Source organism: Haliotis rufescens, unplaced genomic scaffold (genome assembly GCF_023055435.1).
Source record: "Haliotis rufescens isolate VD_foot unplaced genomic scaffold, xgHalRufe1.0.p SCAF_18, whole genome shotgun sequence".
Taxonomy (NCBI): Eukaryota; Metazoa; Mollusca; class Gastropoda; order Lepetellida; family Haliotidae; genus Haliotis; species Haliotis rufescens.
In genome coordinates, this window is record NW_025963868.1 from 14,594,760 (window position 1) to 14,615,265 (window position 20,506).

The window sequence follows — 20,506 nt, forward strand, 5'->3', positions numbered from 1 at the left end:
CTTATTAGTCCCCTGTCAGACAACGTCCTGAGAGTAACCGTAAGTTGATAACCACGTGAACGTTCGGACTTATTAGTCCCCTGTCAGACAACGCCCTGAGAGTAACCGTTAGTTGATAACCACGTGAACGTTCAGACTTATTAGTCCCCTGTCAGAGTAACCGTTAGTTGATAACCACGTGAACGTTCAGGCTTATTAGTCCCCTGTCAGACAACGTCCTGAGAGTAACCGTTAGTTGATAACCACGTGAACGTTCAGACTTATTAGTCCCCTGTCAGAGTAACCGTTAGTTGATAACCACGTGAACGTTTAGACTTATTAGTCCTCTGTCAGACAACGTCCTGAGAGTAACCGTTAGTTGATAACCACGTGAACGTTCGGACTTATTAGTCCCCTGTCAGACAACGTCCTGAGAGTAACCGTTAGTTGATAACCACGTGAACGTTCAGACTAATTAGTCCCCTGTAACTGAGAAACTGAGAAAGGCCGTTACTGTTCATACGGTTCTGTGTTCAGAAACTACTTCATATCCTCCTTCACACAATTATCCCTCCCATTACAGATATCGTCAGATTCATTCTCATGTCTCAGTGTCCTATGCTGTTGGACTATCTCACTACATGTGCCACAGACCCGTGAAGATCCAGGGCACAATAGGTCTTCAGCAACCCATGCTTGCCGTAAAAAGCGACTATGCTTGTAATAAGAGGCGACTAACGGGATCGGGTGGTCAGGCTCGCTGACTTGGTTTGATGCACGTCATCGTAATCCCAATTGCGCGGATCGCTGATGATGTCAATCCCTGGACTGTCTGATCCAGACTTGATTATTTACAGACCGCCGTCATATACCTGGAATATTGCTGAGTGCGGCGTTAAACAACAAAAGAACAAACAAACAAACAAACAAACTGGCCTTGAATCCTGTAACCTTGATCAAATCAGTTTTTAGCAGGAGTCGAATGGCGCTCTTTGAAATCTTGGTACAAAGATGATGCTCGATTGTACCTCCAAAGTGGCAAAATACATAAACTGAGGGCTGGAGCCGCGGGAATGAAGCTGGAGCAATAGAACCAAGCATTCACTGACGTTGTACCCTGCACAGAAACTCATAAACAATAGTACTGCCAGCAATAGGATGAAAGTAACTCAAAAGAGTGTCAATACAAACTTACAGTGCCATGTGTACCCTCACCAGAAGACGCTGGCACTCTCCTAATTGGCATGATGTGGATGGCCAAACATACATACTTTCCTCCTTGTCTAGAGAGTGTCACAGAGCAGGCAGACAGAAGACATTCAGCGATCACTATGGGTACCAGTGATTTGTCGAAAGTAGTAATGTCGCAGCATGTGTATGCCAAATAGTTGAAGATTACCTGTCTTTGTAAGAATACAATTGAAGCAGACACTTGTGAGAGAGTGAGTTTGATTTTACGCCGCTTTTAGCAGTATTCCAGCAATATCACGGAAGGGGACACCAGAAATGGGCTTCACACATTATACCAATGTCGGGAATCGAACCCGGGTCTTCGGCGTGACGAGCGAACGCTGTAACCACTTGGCTACCCGACCCCAGCAATGACCAACAGAAGGAGAGAGATTAATGTCATGTTTACATCATACATCAAGAGACAAAAGTGTAATATGTACAACGTGAAGTGCATTTTGAAATGAATTATACTTTACTGGTAAAAGTTTCACGCCAGAGGTAAGTTGGCTCTGTACGTCATGATGTCAATCATTGCCTAATTTGGGGAGAATAATGTACCCGGCGTGGGCAACGATGAACGTGATAATTGGCTTGGTGAATATGACCAATCGAATGTTAAGCGCACTGTAGAAGCATAATGGATATTTAACGTCTTAATTCTTGATTATGTAGTACAAAATGTTCAAAACATTTGAACTGCAGCATGTTTGTGGACAAAGGACAAACACATGAAGTATGTACAAGTAACATAGAAAAGATCCAGAAAAAAGCTGGGTCTTGTTCAAAATTCACCAAATTCACCAAATTGTGACAAAGACACTTTCTGGGACACATGACACCAAATGAGCTCACTACTATAACATTAAGTCTTTGAAGGCATTGCTAAGTTGGAAGAATACAATACAGACAGACTGACAGTTTATTCAATATGCAAGGCCATATGGCCCATAGTACAGTTCAGTTTTAGAAGATACATAGAAATCAACGTGAACTTGAACATAGTATACTACATTCTAAATCCTAAGTCTAAGTGCATGTTTCAAATACATTGCAAAAGATTTGATAACTTCTTTATTGGTAGAATTCAACAAATTGATCATTCATTGATTGTCTTTGTGTGTAATGTCTAAATTAGGTAGAAACTTTAATCTTAACGTTTTATATTTTTCACATACAAAAAGAACATGAAACTCGTCTTCAATCTCCTGGTTGGTACAGTTAGAACATATACAATTTACAAAATCACTATCCTTGGTTCTACGATATTTATTGACAAGGAAGTTATGGAGAGATATTCTAAATTTACAAAGAGCTCTCAACAGAGTTTTATCTTGTAATATGCATAACTAGTTTTCTGGTTGTAACAATGATTTAGTACTAGCATAATGCTTGAGAAAGTGTGCACGTGGCAATATAATTGCAATGGTCTTGGACGCGACGTTAAACCCCGATTTCACCTCACCTCATACTATAATATCATATATAATCAGCTCTAATACATTCACTCGCAGCAAAGAAGTGCCTCGTATTTGTTTTTCATGGTGACGTGAAGTGCTTATTATGTTTGCATGACACAAAAATGAATAATATACAAGCTGAAGTTGAAGAATTTTTATAATTTAGTTTGGGTTTTATAGAGGTTATTTTATTTCATTTTTATTTAATTATTTATTTATATGATTTTATTTTTTTTATTTTTGGGGAGGTGGGGGTGGGTGGGGGAGTACGGGGGGTGGTTGGGGGGTGTAGCTCTCCGTGATGCGCATGTCCTATCCCACAGTGGGCACCCGTCGCAAACACATGAAAATGGCAAGTCTAGTATTTACTTGAAACAAACCGTTATGTAATGTATCATGTTGACCCCCAAAGGCTTAATCTTATGGAATATTGCTCGAAATTCCAATTCATATGCATCACGAAATAGAGCTGATCATTTCTTTTCAATTCAGCACATTACAATTGGGAAATCATCTATAAGACAGACAACCACATATAGACATAGTCTTAATATTTTATTACGCTTCAATGGTTCACGATGACAAGCAGTGTATTGTTGAACAGGGTGAACAATGAACACCTCCATTTTACCAAATCCAATGTGGTTACAACGTTGATGGCACGTTACGTTCTATTGGTAGTAAGACCATTTATTAACGGTCTCCATTTTGGGGGAATTGAATTAGTTGTTTTTTTAGTTTTCAGCTATATATATTATTCTGCTCTAAATATATCAACAACCATCTTATTCGAGTGGGTGAGTGAGTGAGGTTTTACGCCGTTTTTAGCAATATGACACCAGAAACGGGCTTCACATATTGTACCAATGTCGGGAATCGAACCCGGGTCTTCGGCGTGACAAACGAACGCTTTAACCATTAGGCTACCCAGCCGCCCCTTATCTTATTAGGAAAATCAAATGACAATTTGTTTCTCTTAATGCCCGATAAATGCATATATCTTTGGCGGGTGGTGCAGTGTGTATCAGCAGAATAGTTGGGGGATGACAACAAAACAGTTTATCAAATACAAAACATTCAATTGTGAATGGGAAGGGTAAGTTATAAGGTTGTTTTTCTCCAGCCGAAATGTATTAAGATGTTCACATTTCAGATATACATGTGTTGCAGCCAGTAGATCCTTCAAAGTTGAATGCATATTTTGGTTGATAATGCTGAAGGGTCTATTATTAATAATATGAAACCTGTTTCATATTAGCTGTGCAAGTATTTAACATTTATGAGAAGTCTTAAGAAGAGCAATAGGCCGTGTTAACAACCCTCTGTTTTTATTTGATGTTGAAATACGAGTTCTTACAACTCTGCTCATTGCGGGAGATATGTGATCCTTTTTCAAAAGACTCATTAATAAATCTACACACCAAATTGTGAAATCTTTCCAGAATATCTTTCAGAGGGTCTATAGGAATTCCGTCTAGTCCAGGACTTTCGTTGTTTTAAATTTATTTAACATCTTTGGATAAGTCTTCTACTATTTTTATACTAAAAATAATCTACTTCAGCGTTATCAAGGCAGGGAGGGTTGATATTGTTTACCGCTTCATCCGGTGATATCTCCTTCTGATTCATCATTTAATGAAAATTGTTTCTAACTGTTTGATCGGCATTCTATAGAAGTTCGTGAGGGAAAAAGAAAACGTAAAACTTTATGGAAAACAACTTCTGTTTTTACGCATTGAGCGACGTTTCTGTGTGGATTCTGACAAGCTGGAGTGACTACAGCCAAGTGAAGAGAGGTATATATGCAAATATTTCATTACGAGTCTCTTAACCTGGTTGTAGTCAATCCAGCTTGATCCGGTGTAAATATCTACATCGAAAATAATTTCTGATAAAAAGTATTTTTGTTGTATGAGAATTGATTGACTATTTGTGATTATGTCGCCACTTCTATCTATAAAACTTTGTATGAGCGTTTTTGTCTTATTTTTCTATTTTTAGCCGACAAATCTATTTTGAAGTCTTTATTTCTAATTAGTCATTGAATTCAAATTTGTTGAAACCGTTCTTCATCTCTTTTAATTTGTAAGTTGTAAGTCAATGTCATTCAAAAATTATTTAAATCTTCTACGCTTTTAAACGTAGAGTAATTCACATTTTAATTGTGGCTACAATTACGTACAATCGTCAGCGACTGAAGGGATGGTGTAACTCCTGCTAGGGTCCATGCAGGTAGCAAAATGGTCCCTAGTGTGGTGATCTATCTTCAGTGGCTGGCGATCTTTAGCTCGTTTGTATTATGTACATGTATTCTTATGTAGGGTGATATATTTTTGTGGTTATAAACTAGTTTTAAATAAAATCTGTGATAAGTCTAGTTATTTTACAGCCTTTCGACGACAGATTTCCTATAGGTCTAACTATATCTATTTTGAATGTAGTACTTTCTCTCGTCATGATATAGCTGAAATAACTCACTCACTCACTTATTTTTCCCTTTCTAATTTGTTCGTCCAATTCAGACAAAATGCTTCCTCTGTACTCCTCGTATAGAGAAAGTGTTAACGATAAAGCAGAGTGATCCGATTTATAGGCTGGCAAAATTAAATTCTACCACGAATTTGTTTGTTTGGTTGGTTGGTTTGCTGTTTAACGGCGCACTCAGCAATATTCCAGCTATATGACGGCGGTCTGTAAATAATCGAGTCTGGACCAGACAAGCCAGTGATTACATATCACGAGCATCAGTCCACGCAACTGGGATACGATGACATGCATCAAACCAAGTCAGCGAGCCTGACCACCCGACCCCGTTAGTCGCCTGTTTCAGCAAGCATGGGTTGCTGAAGACCTATTCTACCCCGGATCTTCACGGGCAACCATGAATTAGGAAATTACTTGATTGAGATCGGTCAGTCATTTCTAAACTTTTGAGATACAATCGAGCATGGCCTAATTTCTACCAAGAATTCAAAGATCGTCATACAACTCTTGCTCAGAAGTTGTTTGATCAAGTTTACAACATGGAACCTCAGTGAAGCTTTCACAACGTTTTATGGTAGACATGTGACGTGTTATTTCAGGTGGATAATTGACTTGCCTTCGCATGTGTTTGTGACGGGTGCCACCTGGGGCAGGATACGCTCACCTTTTCGCGAAACACCCGGTATCATCAGTATTGATAGTGATTCATAAACACATGCTCATGGTATAGTCGGAATCGTGCAACCGACTGGTATTGCAAGAAAGTGGAAAGTGTTTCATCGCTTTTATTTACTTGAGGTGTATTTCCTCATTGTCTCTGGTAAATTGGTGTTAATGAAGCTTTAAATTATAGAATTGTGCTCCGTGTAGTATAACTCTTTACCAAATCAAGTATCATTATTGACATCAAAAGTAAACAAAATAATCAGCGTGGCCTTCAATATCTGTGTTTTCTTCCTATTGGGGAGGGGCGGGGCGGCAGCCTTGTGATTAATGCGTTCACTCGTCACGCCGAAGACCCGGGTTCGATTCCCCGCATGAGTACAATTTCTGGTGTTCCCTGCCATGATATCACCGGAATATTGCTAAATGCGGCGTAAAACTATACCCACCCACTCTTCACACTGAAACATGATAACATACCTTACAATATCATATCACCTGCCCCATTTCACCTCACCAAAACGACCCTATAAAAGATCCGGGGTTAGTAACTGTCTTCAGCAACCCATGCTTGCCGTAAAAGGCGACAGATGGGATCGGGTGGTCAGGCTCGCTGACTCGTGTAGATCGATGCTCATGATGTCAATCACTGGATTGCCTGGCCCAGATTCTAATTTTTTTAATGACCGCCGTCATATAGCTGGAATATTGCTGAGTGTGGCGTTAAAGAACATATACAGGGCTCGGCATCCGGCGTACCAGAAGGGAGGTAATTGCTATAATGATCTAGCCGGTCCTGATCACAGAGGAAATACAAACAAGTGTTTGTAACATAGAAATCTCCGCTTTAGACGAATAATTATTAAGTTACTCGATTTATTGCGATCATTGATCAATAGGCTAAGCAGTTTGCACAGGTCACAACCAAGATCACCTTATATAGGAGATGTCACAACACCCACAGTGCAGTTTTTAGTCGTTACCATGAGCACGCACGCGCGCACGTGAGCGGCATGGTTACAGCGGATGCCGAAACAATACATGTTTTTTAATTATTTCGAAGGATTACGACATTCAGGTAGGTAGAAAATAACTTTCCATATCAGGCATGAACGTTTTGAAATATCCTGGTGACGCCTGCGATAATAAGACTGGCCTGTCAACTAGTCGTGACGCAACGCCATGATAATATGGACTTCGACCCACAGGTTCCTGTGCTTCGACCAAACGACCAAATATATTTGATTTGGAGACCTTTCATTTAATTTTTAAGATTTACAGTTACAATGCATAGAAGGGAGTTTAATCTGCCATAGACAGTCGGTTTTTGTTATATTCTTGAAGTAAGAGTTTCTTGATGTAATAGTTACAATATTACAGCAGTGAGCTCATTGCTTGTAAATTGCCATAGAAAGTTCTGCTTCTGTTACAATGAATACATAACACTTTTGTTTATAGATATCAAGTTTAATTTTTTTGGTCCATAAAAAATGTTATTTGTTGATGTTCTTCCAACTTCCAACTGCTTATGTTGTGGTAGTGAGTTAATTTGGTGTAATCTGCCCAAGAAGGGTGAAAACTCACCAAGAGGTGAGGTGAATTCGGGGTTTAAGTTTGCATCCAAGATCATTGCAATTATATAGCCAGGTGCATGGAGTTGACTAGACTAGACCAAGGAGGCTGTCTATTGTGGTATGAAAACATGACACATTTGTTTCTGGAAAACAACTACTTTATTGTTTCTTCTATCAGCATAAAAGTGTCATGCATTGTATTCTTCCAACTTATCAATGCTTTCAAAGACTTAATGTTATAGTACTGAGCTCATTTGGTGTCATGTGCCCCAGAAAGGGTCTGTCGCAATTTGGTGTCATGTGCCATTCTTGTTACAATGTTAAAGTAGTGAGATCATTTGGCATGATCTGCCCCCAAAAGTATGTTTTTGTTACAGTGTTATAGCAGCAGATGTTGCTGGATTATTGCTGCTTAAATCCAAATTAGCCACTCACACACTTGTTCACCTTCTTTCTAAATGATCTTGATCGTCCTTTCTGAATACCTGTTGGCATGTAAGCCCAAACCATGCAAGTCTGTTCTCCAGGCAAATGAAAAGCTCCAAATCATTCAATATAAAAGCAACACATATGTATATATAGTGGGCCAAATCGCACCATGAGATACACATTACATTAGCAACAGATTTTGCAGCTACTTCGTTTTAGAGATAAACCTACTCTGTTTTGATTTTTTTAAAATTAGACATCATATATTTTAGTTTGGAACCGAGCGCCTTTAGTAATGTATGTTTCGTAGTAGTCAAATCCAATGTTCTAGAATAGAACGAGTTCCCATCACACCATATGTAGGATATTATAAATGTAGGGGACAATGTGATCTGGGCATCATTGAACCCAAAATGTTGTGGATTACTGACAGACCACAGACAATTCTGCTGACAGTATTCACTCACTCACTTATACATGTATCTAAATTTGGAGATTAGACCAGACATTTTTTAAAACTTTAAAACCCATGGACTCCAAAAATTTGAAATGTTAAAAAGGAAGAATATGAAAAGCAGCGTCTTTTTTATTCTTCTGACCAGAAAAAAGTAAAATGTTCAAAAACAACATTTACTGATTCTATTAAATAAAATATTTAAAATACTATAATAGAAACCTTTTGAAAATTAATCTTAAGGATATTAAAATAATTAAATTTGAAATTGGAATTCCTATATTTAGATTATTTCAATGCACCAACCTGAATTTTGGGCCAAGATTCTGTAAACCTCAAAAAAATATATTTGGGCCTTAGACGTACGCATTGTTGTGAACTGGATGACCGTCATTGTATACCAATAATGTGGACATCTCAGGCATGAACCATTTCGTATTTGGAGGGGTGATGAGTTGTGAAATATCATATATTTTGTACAGCTCCTTATACAGAAAACAGTATGTTTTAAAGCAGTGACCAAAACAAATCCCCTGCCCCATGATATCAGGCCTTGAGATCGGTTCATTGTCTATGGCCGATTGTCATGCAAGTACCCAAGATGTCTAAACGACATTCCCAAGGTTTTACCTGACTTGCAAAAGTAGGGGTCCAGGGGACACCCAGTACAAATTTTAAGGTCCTTGCAGACAGTATGAGGGTCCTGTGTAAGGTAATGAATGGTGTAGTGTACTTTACGTTTAGGTAATTGCTTTAGAGCCTGGAATGTATCAATGATCATGTGGACAGTGGTCATGAGTGATGGATGAAATAGCAGACATCCATAACTGCTCTTGATGCTCTGTAGGTACAATGGATAGTATAGTGTGTCCCTTAGGAAGCAGTATTTTTTTCTGTGTCCTTCCTCTCCATTTGTGTGCACTGGATGCACACTTGTGTGTCGTGTAAAACTCCGCTATTCACTCTGTACACATTTTATCGCTAAATGTCATCTCTGCTTGTCAAACCATCTTCACTCCCAGCATTCGACTATAAAAACTCTGCAGGTTTAACCCTTTGTCAACTAGCCTCAACAGGACACCATGGTAATTTACTGCAGCAAAAACAACACAACTCATGCAAAGTAAATTCAATATTTTTGCTCCTTTTACTTCAAATCTAGTCACATAGAACAGTCAGCGATTAGAACAGGGCAGATCAGAACTTATGATACAAGACATTCTTTTGATAGAACTTAAAGTTAGCTACAAGATTTGCAGACTGCAGGAAATACATGTTTGACACTGGCGAAAGTAGAAACTGAGGCTGCAGCAAGTATTCAGTATAATACAGTATAGAGAAAATGTTGTAAGCACACATAGCTTCATTGAGCAAGTGGAAACATCAACTCGAAGAATCAGATTTGTTTTTGGAATAGAGGTACACGTTGTACCATTTTTAGTAAGAACGGGTAAATATGTACCAGTATTGATTAACCAAAATGTCGAGAGTTTACAGAGGATATACCACTCATGTTGGTCTTTAGGAAGTCATTTGAAGGTGGTTGCCCATCCATTGTGTTTTTATATTTGTTTCCATTTGGAGTTCAAACAAAAAACAACACCAGTATGACAGCATGTCAGACCTTTATATCCAGATAGAGAAAGAAGACTGCATTTTGGCATTGCTTTTCTTTCACCATGCAAATGTGGTAGGATTTTGACAGCAGAGAAAAGACAGTTTACAAATCCAGTCTTTTTATCAATCACTATACAGACATTGTATTTACATTTCAACGTTGGTTACGCACACAAAATATTGAACAATAAATACCTACGTACATAGATACAAAATTAACAGATGACTGTACAATATGTATAAAATCCACAATGATATTGCTTTTAAGAATGAGAACATACAAGGTACACAAAACTGTACCATCTACTCGTCACTGGGGAAGTGATAAATGACAACACTAATTTAGAACATTGTTTCTTCAGTCTTCAACTTGTCAATCGATGATGAACTATGTTGTTCTGCATTAAATGTTACTCCTAGACCAGAGTCAGATTTGTGACCCCTTCTTAAAAAATATCAGTTCATTTGTGAAACTATTCCTCCAGGATTGGATTTGTCATACTCCGCAACGCTTGTTCCTTTCTGTACATGAGAAACACAATCTTGCACATATACTTTTACAGACTTAGGATTGTTATAAAACAAACAAAAACTAATCCCAAATATTCAAACCAGAAATATCACAGTGTGAAACTATTGCAGTTTTATGTCTGAATCTGATATTTCTTATGTCCTGATTAAGCAGATCATCTCTTACATTTGAAGGTGAAGGTTGGGAATAGCCATGTTACCAAAGCCCTACAAAACGAAATTGGAACTTTCACATACAAAGTGTACACAGTTGATTCAAATTTGATTGGCCTACATAACATGAACAATTGTAAGATTTAAACCCAACAAATAAAGTGTTTCCTCTATTATGCATACCATTTGGTTGGCCTACACTAGTGTAGTTGCCTGCTGTACAGTTATTGAGACAAGCAATGTACACAGAACAAGATGCTATACACAATCTGTACCCTTACATTCACAGACAACGTCAAATCTGCATAAATGGTTGAAAAATACTGATCAATGTAGTCTTATGCAAAAAAAACACTTTAATTTCTTTACTGGGCTTTGCTGCAGATCATATTTGTTTCATCACTCTCGTCAAAAACAAATGGTTTGTGAGCAATGTAAGCCACAGCCAGGAAACCTCATTACAAACTCAAAGTAACTACAACTAATAAATAAATACTTGAGACTTTCCATTGAATGGAGATCAATAAAATAGAAGGGAAAATGTAGTTTCTTATTATGATGACGACAACTCGCCAGGAATTGATCCATAAAATTTATGCAGGGTTTCCTATATAAATATGCATATTCATATGTACACATTTCCTGAAGAGATATGACACATGCGTCCATCTTTCTGTGAAATGAAGGATGACATTGTTTGCAGGATAGACTCACAAAGCAGTCGCTAGGTAAAATTGTCAACGTTTGTATAACAAAAGCACAAACATCTCTTTCTTGTATCAGTCCAACTTGCCATATCCAACACATACATACAATTAAGTCAGTAACACCGCTCCTCCGCACAAATATACATCAGTATATTCTCGTATGACAGATCTAGGGCAGAACTATATGGTAATCAAATGGAGGAACTAGAAACAATGCCGGGGTTCCATAATTCTGCTTGATGAATGAATAGCAAATATATACCTTCATAGTCCACAGGAAACAAACTTGCTGCGGCAACTACAGACCTACTGCCGCAACAACCAATTGTATACATGTCCAACTGTCTACGTAAAAAATGATGCGGAATCCAATAGGACTGGTTTCCAGAGAATATTGTTATAGTTTATGGCAAGACGCGACCGTATGTATTCGACGGCATTATGAAATCCATTAGCACTTTCAAACACGCCATCCTTGGAGAATATGCGGAACTATGTACAGTGTAGTAGTAGACTCCGTGAACAGTCAATCGCAGTAAATGCTCTGAATGGATTTCTTAGCACCATATACAGCTGTAGGTCAATGGTTAAAGGTCAACAAGCACTGATGAACTTAACAGCGACAATAACCTTGGCAAAGGTCATAGCAGAGCAAACAGATGATGAGCCCACAAAACCGTTTTTTGTCCTGTACATTTACTTTGAAAGCGCAACTACAGTACTTGTGGTTTTTGTTGCACAGTTCTAACGTTGTTGGGAAGGTATATTTAGGGGTTACTACACAGGCCGATCACACAACAGGCAGCTGCTGTCTAAACAGTACTTGATAGTGCACTGTTCTGAAGGATCCTTTGGCGTTACTTCACACAGATGTCAACCCGGATAGAAGATGTGTTTCTCTGTGGGCAACACAGCAGTACATCACACTTCATTGCACCTGTCACACGAGTACATTACTCCCACCGTGTCCAGTGTATTTCAGTTAGTGTGTCACACAGTGAAGCACTGCTAATCAAAACTTCCAACCCATATGATGAATCAGGCACTCTGCTTTATTCCTCAAAACAACTTTCTTCCCTTTCCATATGCACAGGAATATATCAGTTTATAAATTGTCGTATGAAATGTGCTTCTTTTTCCTCCAGTTCGTCCTCAGGAACCACATTCATGGATACATGATCAATGTCTTTTGGCCGAGGTAATTTGGTGTTTTGAGTTTTCTCCCACGGTACATGAGCCATGATGGTCTGTTTCTGATGGATCCACCCAGCTTGGATGAAATCTAGCACCAGAACTGATGGATCACCTCTCCAGACTGTTGACGAAGACAGCTCTCATGGATCTTCCTGGTTGCAGGTTCTCCAGAATCTGAGGCTTGACATATTGCCAATCAAAAGCATACCAACCAACTATATTGCTAGCATTAGTTCTGACTTCTTTCCACATATCGATCATGGCATGTGAGTGCCATGTTGCTAGTCTACAGATAACCACCTGGACACAAGGATCAGAGCCTGTGTCCGACACTGTCGTCATGCCGATCCTTGTAGTCATGCAGTGTCACGGAAACAGATACCACTGTAGCGGTTATCACATGAAGCATATGCAAGACAACCCTGCCACGTTGCCATGCCAACCATACATGGTCATCTATGGTTACAAAGCAATCTCCTGCATCTACACACACAATTTCTTTAGATCCACATTCCACCAGCTAGACATTGTAGCAATTTAGCATGAAGTGATCTACAGCCATCTCAGGTCATTTCACCATTTCACCAAGCTCACTTTCCACGTCAATTTTCTATGCTATGGGGATCTGAAAAATAAAGGAAAAACTTCATTATGAAAAGTTATTGAATTGTTACTGTTATGAAACAACAAACAACACACAGCATCTGTTATGAACTGTACATTTGGATTGTTGGTTCGATCATCACATTTTAGTGTACAAAACTTAGACAACTCGAAGGAAATTGTTTGCAAATTGCATGCACTTTCAAAGGTTTGAACACAAATTCACATCTGCAAAGTGTGGCATGCAAATATATTTGACACATCACACATTTCCATCCATGACTATTTACTTACAGCAAAAGTTCAGGACAGATTTTGAATTAGATGAAGAAATAGCAAAAGTATATTTATGCTGAACTTTCTTGCATAAAACATTTGTTTACAGCACTAAATTCAAAAGAGTAATTGGGAATTAGTGAACTGAACAGAAAAATATGTTATCTAACAATATTGCATCAGAAAATGAAATAACAGATTATATGATGTACATGATATACATGATATACATGATATACATAATGAACAATATGCTCGCTGATATGCAGGAAGCTTGCATGATGATATGAGTGGTTATACACAACAATACCACATGTACACAAGGTTCATAAGCTCATTCATGTGATAGAATGGATTGTACAGCTATGTGAAAAACATTCACCACCAGAGGCCAGCTACCGGTAGTCCTAAGTGTGTAACACCATTCAATACCTGAAGAAAACCAGGAGTTTAAATCCTCCTGATCCTGTGGGACGACTGTTGATTTAATCGTTATTAGCTATCTCATTAAATCATATCATAGTGTTCACAACCACTACATTAAGATCTGTCAACATGACATTATAGGTCATTTCAGAACAACCTTTCATCTGACCAATTCAGAGCGTCACTTCCCAGATCGGAAAGTCTTAAAAAAATTCAAATCATGCAATCTCTAAAAGCTTAACAAAGGTGTATTCCTAATGACAGGCTGTACGACTGATTCTGATTGCCAAACATTGTCTAACTTTCACTTTAATGGGATAAACGTTGGAAAAGGAAGACTTTCCGTAGCTCATTGGAATCATTTTCTAAAATTTCTTTTCCTCAGCTTTCAAACTTCAATTCTTGTCAAAATATTCTTGTCACCATTTTGAATTGAGAAAGCTGCTTTCTGACTGGCCAATGTCAACTTCCTGTTGGTCATTTCATTGGTTGGTTGGTTAAAGTTCGTGAAAAGTCCTTCTGACCTGACCTGTAATGAGATGTCCTCAGAACTTTGGCATAGCGGTAGTGAGCACCAAGATCGGACTTTATTGAGATCGTTGTTACAAGAAAAGTAAATGGATGGGGGAACCCGTTAGAGTGACCCTACTTGGCCCCTTCACTGCGAACATACTTACATCACTCCCTGACTGATACAAATTGCTATTTGACGGTTGCATGGGTATACCATACACACAGCCGTCCTGGGAGCCGTACATGGGGTCTTGTGGGGGTGGCAATGCAGGTATCGTGCAGTATATGTGGCCATTGTTGGCCATTCCTGGAGACATGTAGCCTGCTTGGCTCTTCCCAGACAAAGATGACCGTGTGGAACCACATGGACTTGTGGGAAGGGCGGCGGGCATAGGGAAATTAGGTCTGTAGTACATGGGTAGGTCAGCGACTGAAAGTGGGTCAAAAGCAAAGCATAAAGTAGGCACAAGCTATGAAAGCACATGAGCAGCGGAGATCAGCCGGACTGTGGAGTGCTCTGCATTTTTCTCATGGTGTAAGCACAAGACTTCAAGCATCACTCCACATAGCTAAATATGAGATATATGCTCAGCACAGCAAGATCGAGCTGCTAACATGTTCACTATATAAAGATAAGACAGAAGTGCAGTACAGTGCTCATCAAGATGGCAGCAAAATTTATGGCAAGTTTTAGATTCCAGATCACCATAAACTTTGAAAACCTCAGTCGTATGCATAGTGAGTTAATATATTACATCTAGAAAGTGTGACACTTTACGTTACAGCAATGTGAGTATTATTTACTTCACAGTATCAAATACAATCTATCAGACTGAACATGTTTAAGAAATGAAAGAAAACAAAGTTAATACTAAAGATACTGCCTGTTAAATATTGATTTTGATTAGTTTTGGGATGTAGTCATTAAAACTGGATGAACATCTAGTGACATTAAAACTACTGAGAAACTTTGTGAAACTCCATAGGTCACACCATCTATGGTAATTGGTACATAAGTGATAAAAATATTAGTTGGACAACTCTCACACCCACGAGGCCAGACTTTTTAACAGAACATGGTTTACGAATCTCCAAAAGTGGAATGTGAAAAAAAATATATATTTAAAAGAAACCAGAAATCAGGGAATTATCAAAAAACAGTACTCATTTACTGTCAATACAAATGAATTATTTGAAATACTGTAATTAAAACCTGTTGAAAATTTATCTTAAAAACTTAAAAACTCAATAAATTATTGTGGTAGGAAATAAGAAACAGTATGTGAAATTGGAATTAAAAAATATCCTACCTACTGACCCAAAACAAACAATCTGGCCTGCGTGCAAAACATATTAGTTTGACAACCCTCACACCCATGACTAAAACATGCTGCTGGTGAAAACACCACACAATCCAACCATCAACAAAGGCACTTCCACACATGTATGATTACAAACATGTTGACTGCGGTGTGAATTGTTAGTTTTCGTTGCAGAAACAAGGGCAAAAGGGTTAAAAGTAGCATACAGCAGCAGTCAAATTGACACACAAGACAAATCTTGGCTGACCTCAACTAGTTCAATTTCATGTTATAATACAATTACTCATGCTGTTATAACCTTGCAAGTGTTTCAGATGCAAGTATTGTGAGGTGTGCAAAGACTTGACAAGGAGCAACTGACTGAAGACTGTATATTCAGTCCCAGGTCTCTCAGCATTCATTACGGGTGTAACAACTTCACACAACAACAACAACCTACCTCCATTCTGGCTATCACAGGGTGCGTAGGACATGCATGAGTCCATCTGATCAGGACGGCCACGGCAACCATACTTCTTGGCTAGTAACAAATATAGAACATATTGGAAGGTTGTGTTGGAAAGAAGGAAGGCTGTTGGATTCCTTCATGACTGTTACTACAGTATCTGAGTTAGTCCTGCACCATGACCGTGGAATATATTTATTTTATGAAAAATAAATAAATCTAGAAACGCATACAAAAGCAAGTCTAGCCAGCTCTAGCTAGCTCTATTCCACATATGAAATCAGCATAGGGAATTTTTTTTCATTTTTAGAGTCAAGAAGGATATTGTGTAATATAAGATTTCAGAGACTAAATGTTAGTCTATATCTGAGTCTAGGGGTGTTCTAAACGTTTCATTCTTAACCTTACGCTTGTTACAAGGATCCCTTACTTGTATTCCTAATTCAGACACTGGATAAATTAGATTTATCCAAAGTAAAACTTTTGTCATTAATAATACTTGATATAAATTAGAAAATGATTGAAAGCCTAATCTATGTAGTGAGCGATTAAATGTTCTAAGTTTCTTTGACAACAGACTTGGGACATGGATGATATCCTACTTTCAGACGCACAGACTACTGTTTCCGGATTGGCTGATAGTAAAGTGGGCGGGGCTTGTGGTGCATTATTGCGCTGAACGATGTCACTGATTTCGTTTTGCAGGCTACAGTATTTTTATTTTAATGATTAAAAAGCAGTCTGTGAAGTTATTACTGTTGATGTATTTATTTATAAGAATTGAATTGCCTTCAATCTTTTTTGTGTGTTAAGGATTAAATGAGCAGTATTTGAAGTTATTTTTGTTGACATTTATGTATATATCAAAAAGTTCTAAAACACAAATCAATGTTTACAAATCTATATACCTCAATAGACACAAAACAAAATTGAAGTCAATACTTATATAAATGCAATATTGGGTTCTACCTTGATTACCTTGATCAACAAGTTGTTTCTTTCGTTGTGACCTGGGGTAGGGTTTATGAACCACAGCGCTGTAGTTGCTGTCTGTGCTGTAGGGGCTGGTTGGTCGCTGTTGACGATGATGCTTCCTGTATTTCTTACCTGTAAAAGATACAGTGTTCTTGACTGCATGCATGGAGGATACAATTACAACATGACATTGATCAGTCATTTCTTGCTGGGCCCTTACTGAATGTGACGGACATCTAGCCGATGTATCATTTCTATGAAACTGCCGCACTTATGTTCCAGCATCTACAATATTATTTTCAGTTGATTAGAATCTGAAAATACTATCTTAGCTTACCAGCTAAAATGAAATTTTGGCTGAGGATGAAACTGCTTCCATCACCATCTGAGTGGTCAAACAATTTCCCTTGTCACATTTACAAAAAAACTTGTATCAAACACCAATACATTATTATTAAAAATATTCCATTATATATAATTACACAGTTTATTTGTTGGTTGGAGGAAAACAATACAGCCTCCCTATTTGAACATTTTCTGTCTATCAGCAACACCCAAGGGCCCTCACAAGTAATGAATGACTTGACAAACATAAGTTATGTGTTTCAGATTTGGAAATACTTTATCATTAAGTTTTAAGAATAACAGAAATTATAGTTTGAAACAATAGAAAATATACAGAAACAGAAACACAAACAAAACTGTAGAAAGGATAAACCCAAGAGGAAGTAGAAAGAAATCCTACAATTTGCGTAGACAGTAAGTCCACATGAAAATAACTATGATAACTGTATACACTGGAGACACCATCTTACCATTCTTGGGATCTGACACGGTAGTTCCCACCACAGTCATTCCTGACAATTCTGCGGCACGAGCAACAGCCGTGGCAAAATCGGTTTCTGCGGCAAGAAATGAGCCTTCACTTGAACTGGCAGCACTAGATCTTAGACTACTACAACTGGTATTGCTTTGGTCGGTTACACTCGCCCACGATGCTAGTATGGAGCCTGCGGGGGAATAACACATCACTACCTTGAGAAACCTGTGTTAATGAACAGGGCTGAGCATGCACCCGAACACTCACAACCAGGTACACATGTACTGAGGACCACAAGGATATAGAAAGGGGAAGTTGCGGTGGGGTACATAGAGAAGCTCTCCCTCGTGTCTTTTCATATCAATGATATCAACTATATCAATACAAGTCAATAAGGGTTTAAAAGTCTTCAGTTTTACCGACTTTTGTTGATATATTTGATGTCAAAAGAAAGAGATTCTAGTTATCATCCTACATCATTCTTCAACTGTTTCAGTTGTAAACAGCAATAAGCAGTGTCATGAGTGCAAAAACTACTGTTCAGTGGCAATTAGTGATGTCATTGCATTGTGATGTCATGGAAACTGATGGTGCAAATCATTGTGCTGCAATTTCTTTGTGAGTGAGTAATTTAGGTTTAACGCCGCTTTTAACAGTATTCCAGTCATATCAAGGCATGTCAGCTTAATGTGGGAGGAAAGCCCAAAGTGATGCAGGTCTCAGACGTTTACTACTTCGGTGAAACCCACGAGCACGGGGATGGTGCTGACAAACCTAGAAACATAATCGGGGCAAACCGGGATTCGAACCCACAATCATAGGTTTCTGGTGTGCCCAAAGGACTCAACTCTGCACAGCGAATCGCGGCGCCTTAGACGACTGGGCCACCCGTGCCCCCTCAATTTCTTTGTAGTATAATATCCTAGGAGATATCGCTTGTCTGAACCAAGCGATACCGCCGGTTGAAGCCAGTTTGGGACGATACAGGTGTTACCTACATGCTCTATTCAGTTCAACAGAAAATAATCTTGTGCTTGTAATTGGATGGGTTTTAGTGAAAGCACTTTCCATTTTAGAGTTCAGTAAAGGCAGATAATGCTGTTTTGTGTACTTTTCATTGCAAATATTATGTGTTTGATTGGATGGGAGTCATACAAATTTTGGGTGGTTTCCATTGGTCAATCAAGCTGTACTCCAAACTATACCATATATGTGAATAGATTTCAGTTTCTTTTTATTTTTATGAGACTGGATATCATTAAATATGTAAAATTTGGTTTGATGTTTAACGCCACACTCAGCAATATTCCAACTATATGATGGCAGTTTGTAAATATTCAAGACTGAACCAGACAATTTCATGACTGACATAGGCATCGATCTTTGCAATTGGGATATGATGACATGCATCAACCAAATCACTAATCCCGTTAGTTGCCTCTTACGGCAAGCATGGGTTGCAGAGGACCAATTCTAACCTGGATCTTCACAGGGTTGAGGTAATAGCAGTGGGAGGCTTGAAACCGGAGTTGTTAAACATTGTGCAAAGTTCCATGAGTATGCACATGGCAGTGTAGGGGAATTATGTGGGACCCTGGACGTGAAACAACCAACAAGTACAAAACTAGGTGTGCGGAGTTGACTACAGTGCCAAAGCAACCAGTTGTTAGTAGCTAGGATACAAGTCCAACAAGCATCACAGCTGAACAAAGTCACATCAATCTCACCAAAGTATGTTAGTGATGGGAAACTGCCATACAATTGTTTGCCGTGGCAACATCATATAAATCACTTTGCAAGCATACATCAATGTAACAGAAATGCAAACAAAGACATATCTAAAAAGGAGAGAGTCTGTTTTGGCAAACAGTTCAAAGTTGACAAAGAAACAATCATGCAGGTAACAAAAGCAAGGTACAAATATATGACATGTAACAGGTAAACATGAGAAAACTTGGTAAATATTTGTCTTTTAGAAAAGAATCACATTTGGTATTATCTTTATCTTGAAAACCATCAGTTATGGCATTTGTATAAGGATCCAAACCAGGCAAAGTTTTTTTGTTACCTACTGATCCAAATTAAACTTTAAAATGATTAAAAAATCTTGTACAATGTATTTCATATTTTCGACCTCCTGACCAAATGTTTCACTATGAAAAATCCATAAACCTACAATAAATACATCTGGCCTTAGAAGATAGAGCTCACCAGATACACTTCCGTCTCCCTCCCCATTCATGCTGGAGTCCGGTGTGGGGCAGTCGGTCAGTCTGTTCCCTTCCATGTCAGACTCGCCTGCATAATCCTGAAGGTCCTCCGATGTCGGGGAGTCAGCATTCCTGGGTGGAAAATACATCACAGGAATATAGGACCCACACTTAGAACTGTTTCTCTTTCACACATCACAGGAATATAGGACCCAAACTTAGAACTGTTTCTCTGTCACACATCACAGGGATATAGGACCCACACTTAGAACTGTTTCTCTGTCACACATCACAGGAATATAGGACCCACACTTAGAACTGTTTCTCTGTCACACATCACAGGAATATAGGACCCACACTTAGAACTGTTTCTCTGTCACATATCACAGGAATATAGGACCCACACTTAGAACTGTTTCTCTGTCACACATCACAGGAATA

General features: G+C 38.5%; 1 protein-coding gene across 13 annotated transcripts in view; it reads right to left on the reverse strand.

The window, feature by feature from the left end:
- Positions 1 to 9,397: 9,397 nt before the first annotated feature.
- LOC124112986 (roundabout homolog 2-like) overlaps positions 9,398 to 20,506 on the reverse strand; it is a 519,019-nt gene continuing 507,910 nt past the window's right edge. For 8 of the 13 annotated variants that reach the window (XM_048398286.1, XM_048398287.1, XM_048398288.1 and 5 more), the window contains 6 exons: positions 20,067 to 20,197; positions 17,851 to 18,045; positions 17,030 to 17,167; positions 16,055 to 16,135; positions 14,458 to 14,723; positions 9,398 to 13,100 (listed from right to left, as the gene is read on the reverse strand). In XM_048398286.1, the coding sequence (XP_048254243.1) occupies positions 13,086 to 13,100; positions 14,458 to 14,723; positions 16,055 to 16,135; positions 17,030 to 17,167; positions 17,851 to 18,045; positions 20,067 to 20,197 (826 nt within the window). In that variant the 3' untranslated portion in view covers positions 9,398 to 13,085. The remainder of the gene's footprint in view (positions 13,101 to 14,457; positions 14,724 to 16,054; positions 16,136 to 17,029; positions 17,168 to 17,850; positions 18,046 to 20,066; positions 20,198 to 20,506) is intronic. The other 5 variants (XM_048398292.1, XM_048398291.1, XM_048398293.1 and 2 more) reach the window with 5 other exon arrangements.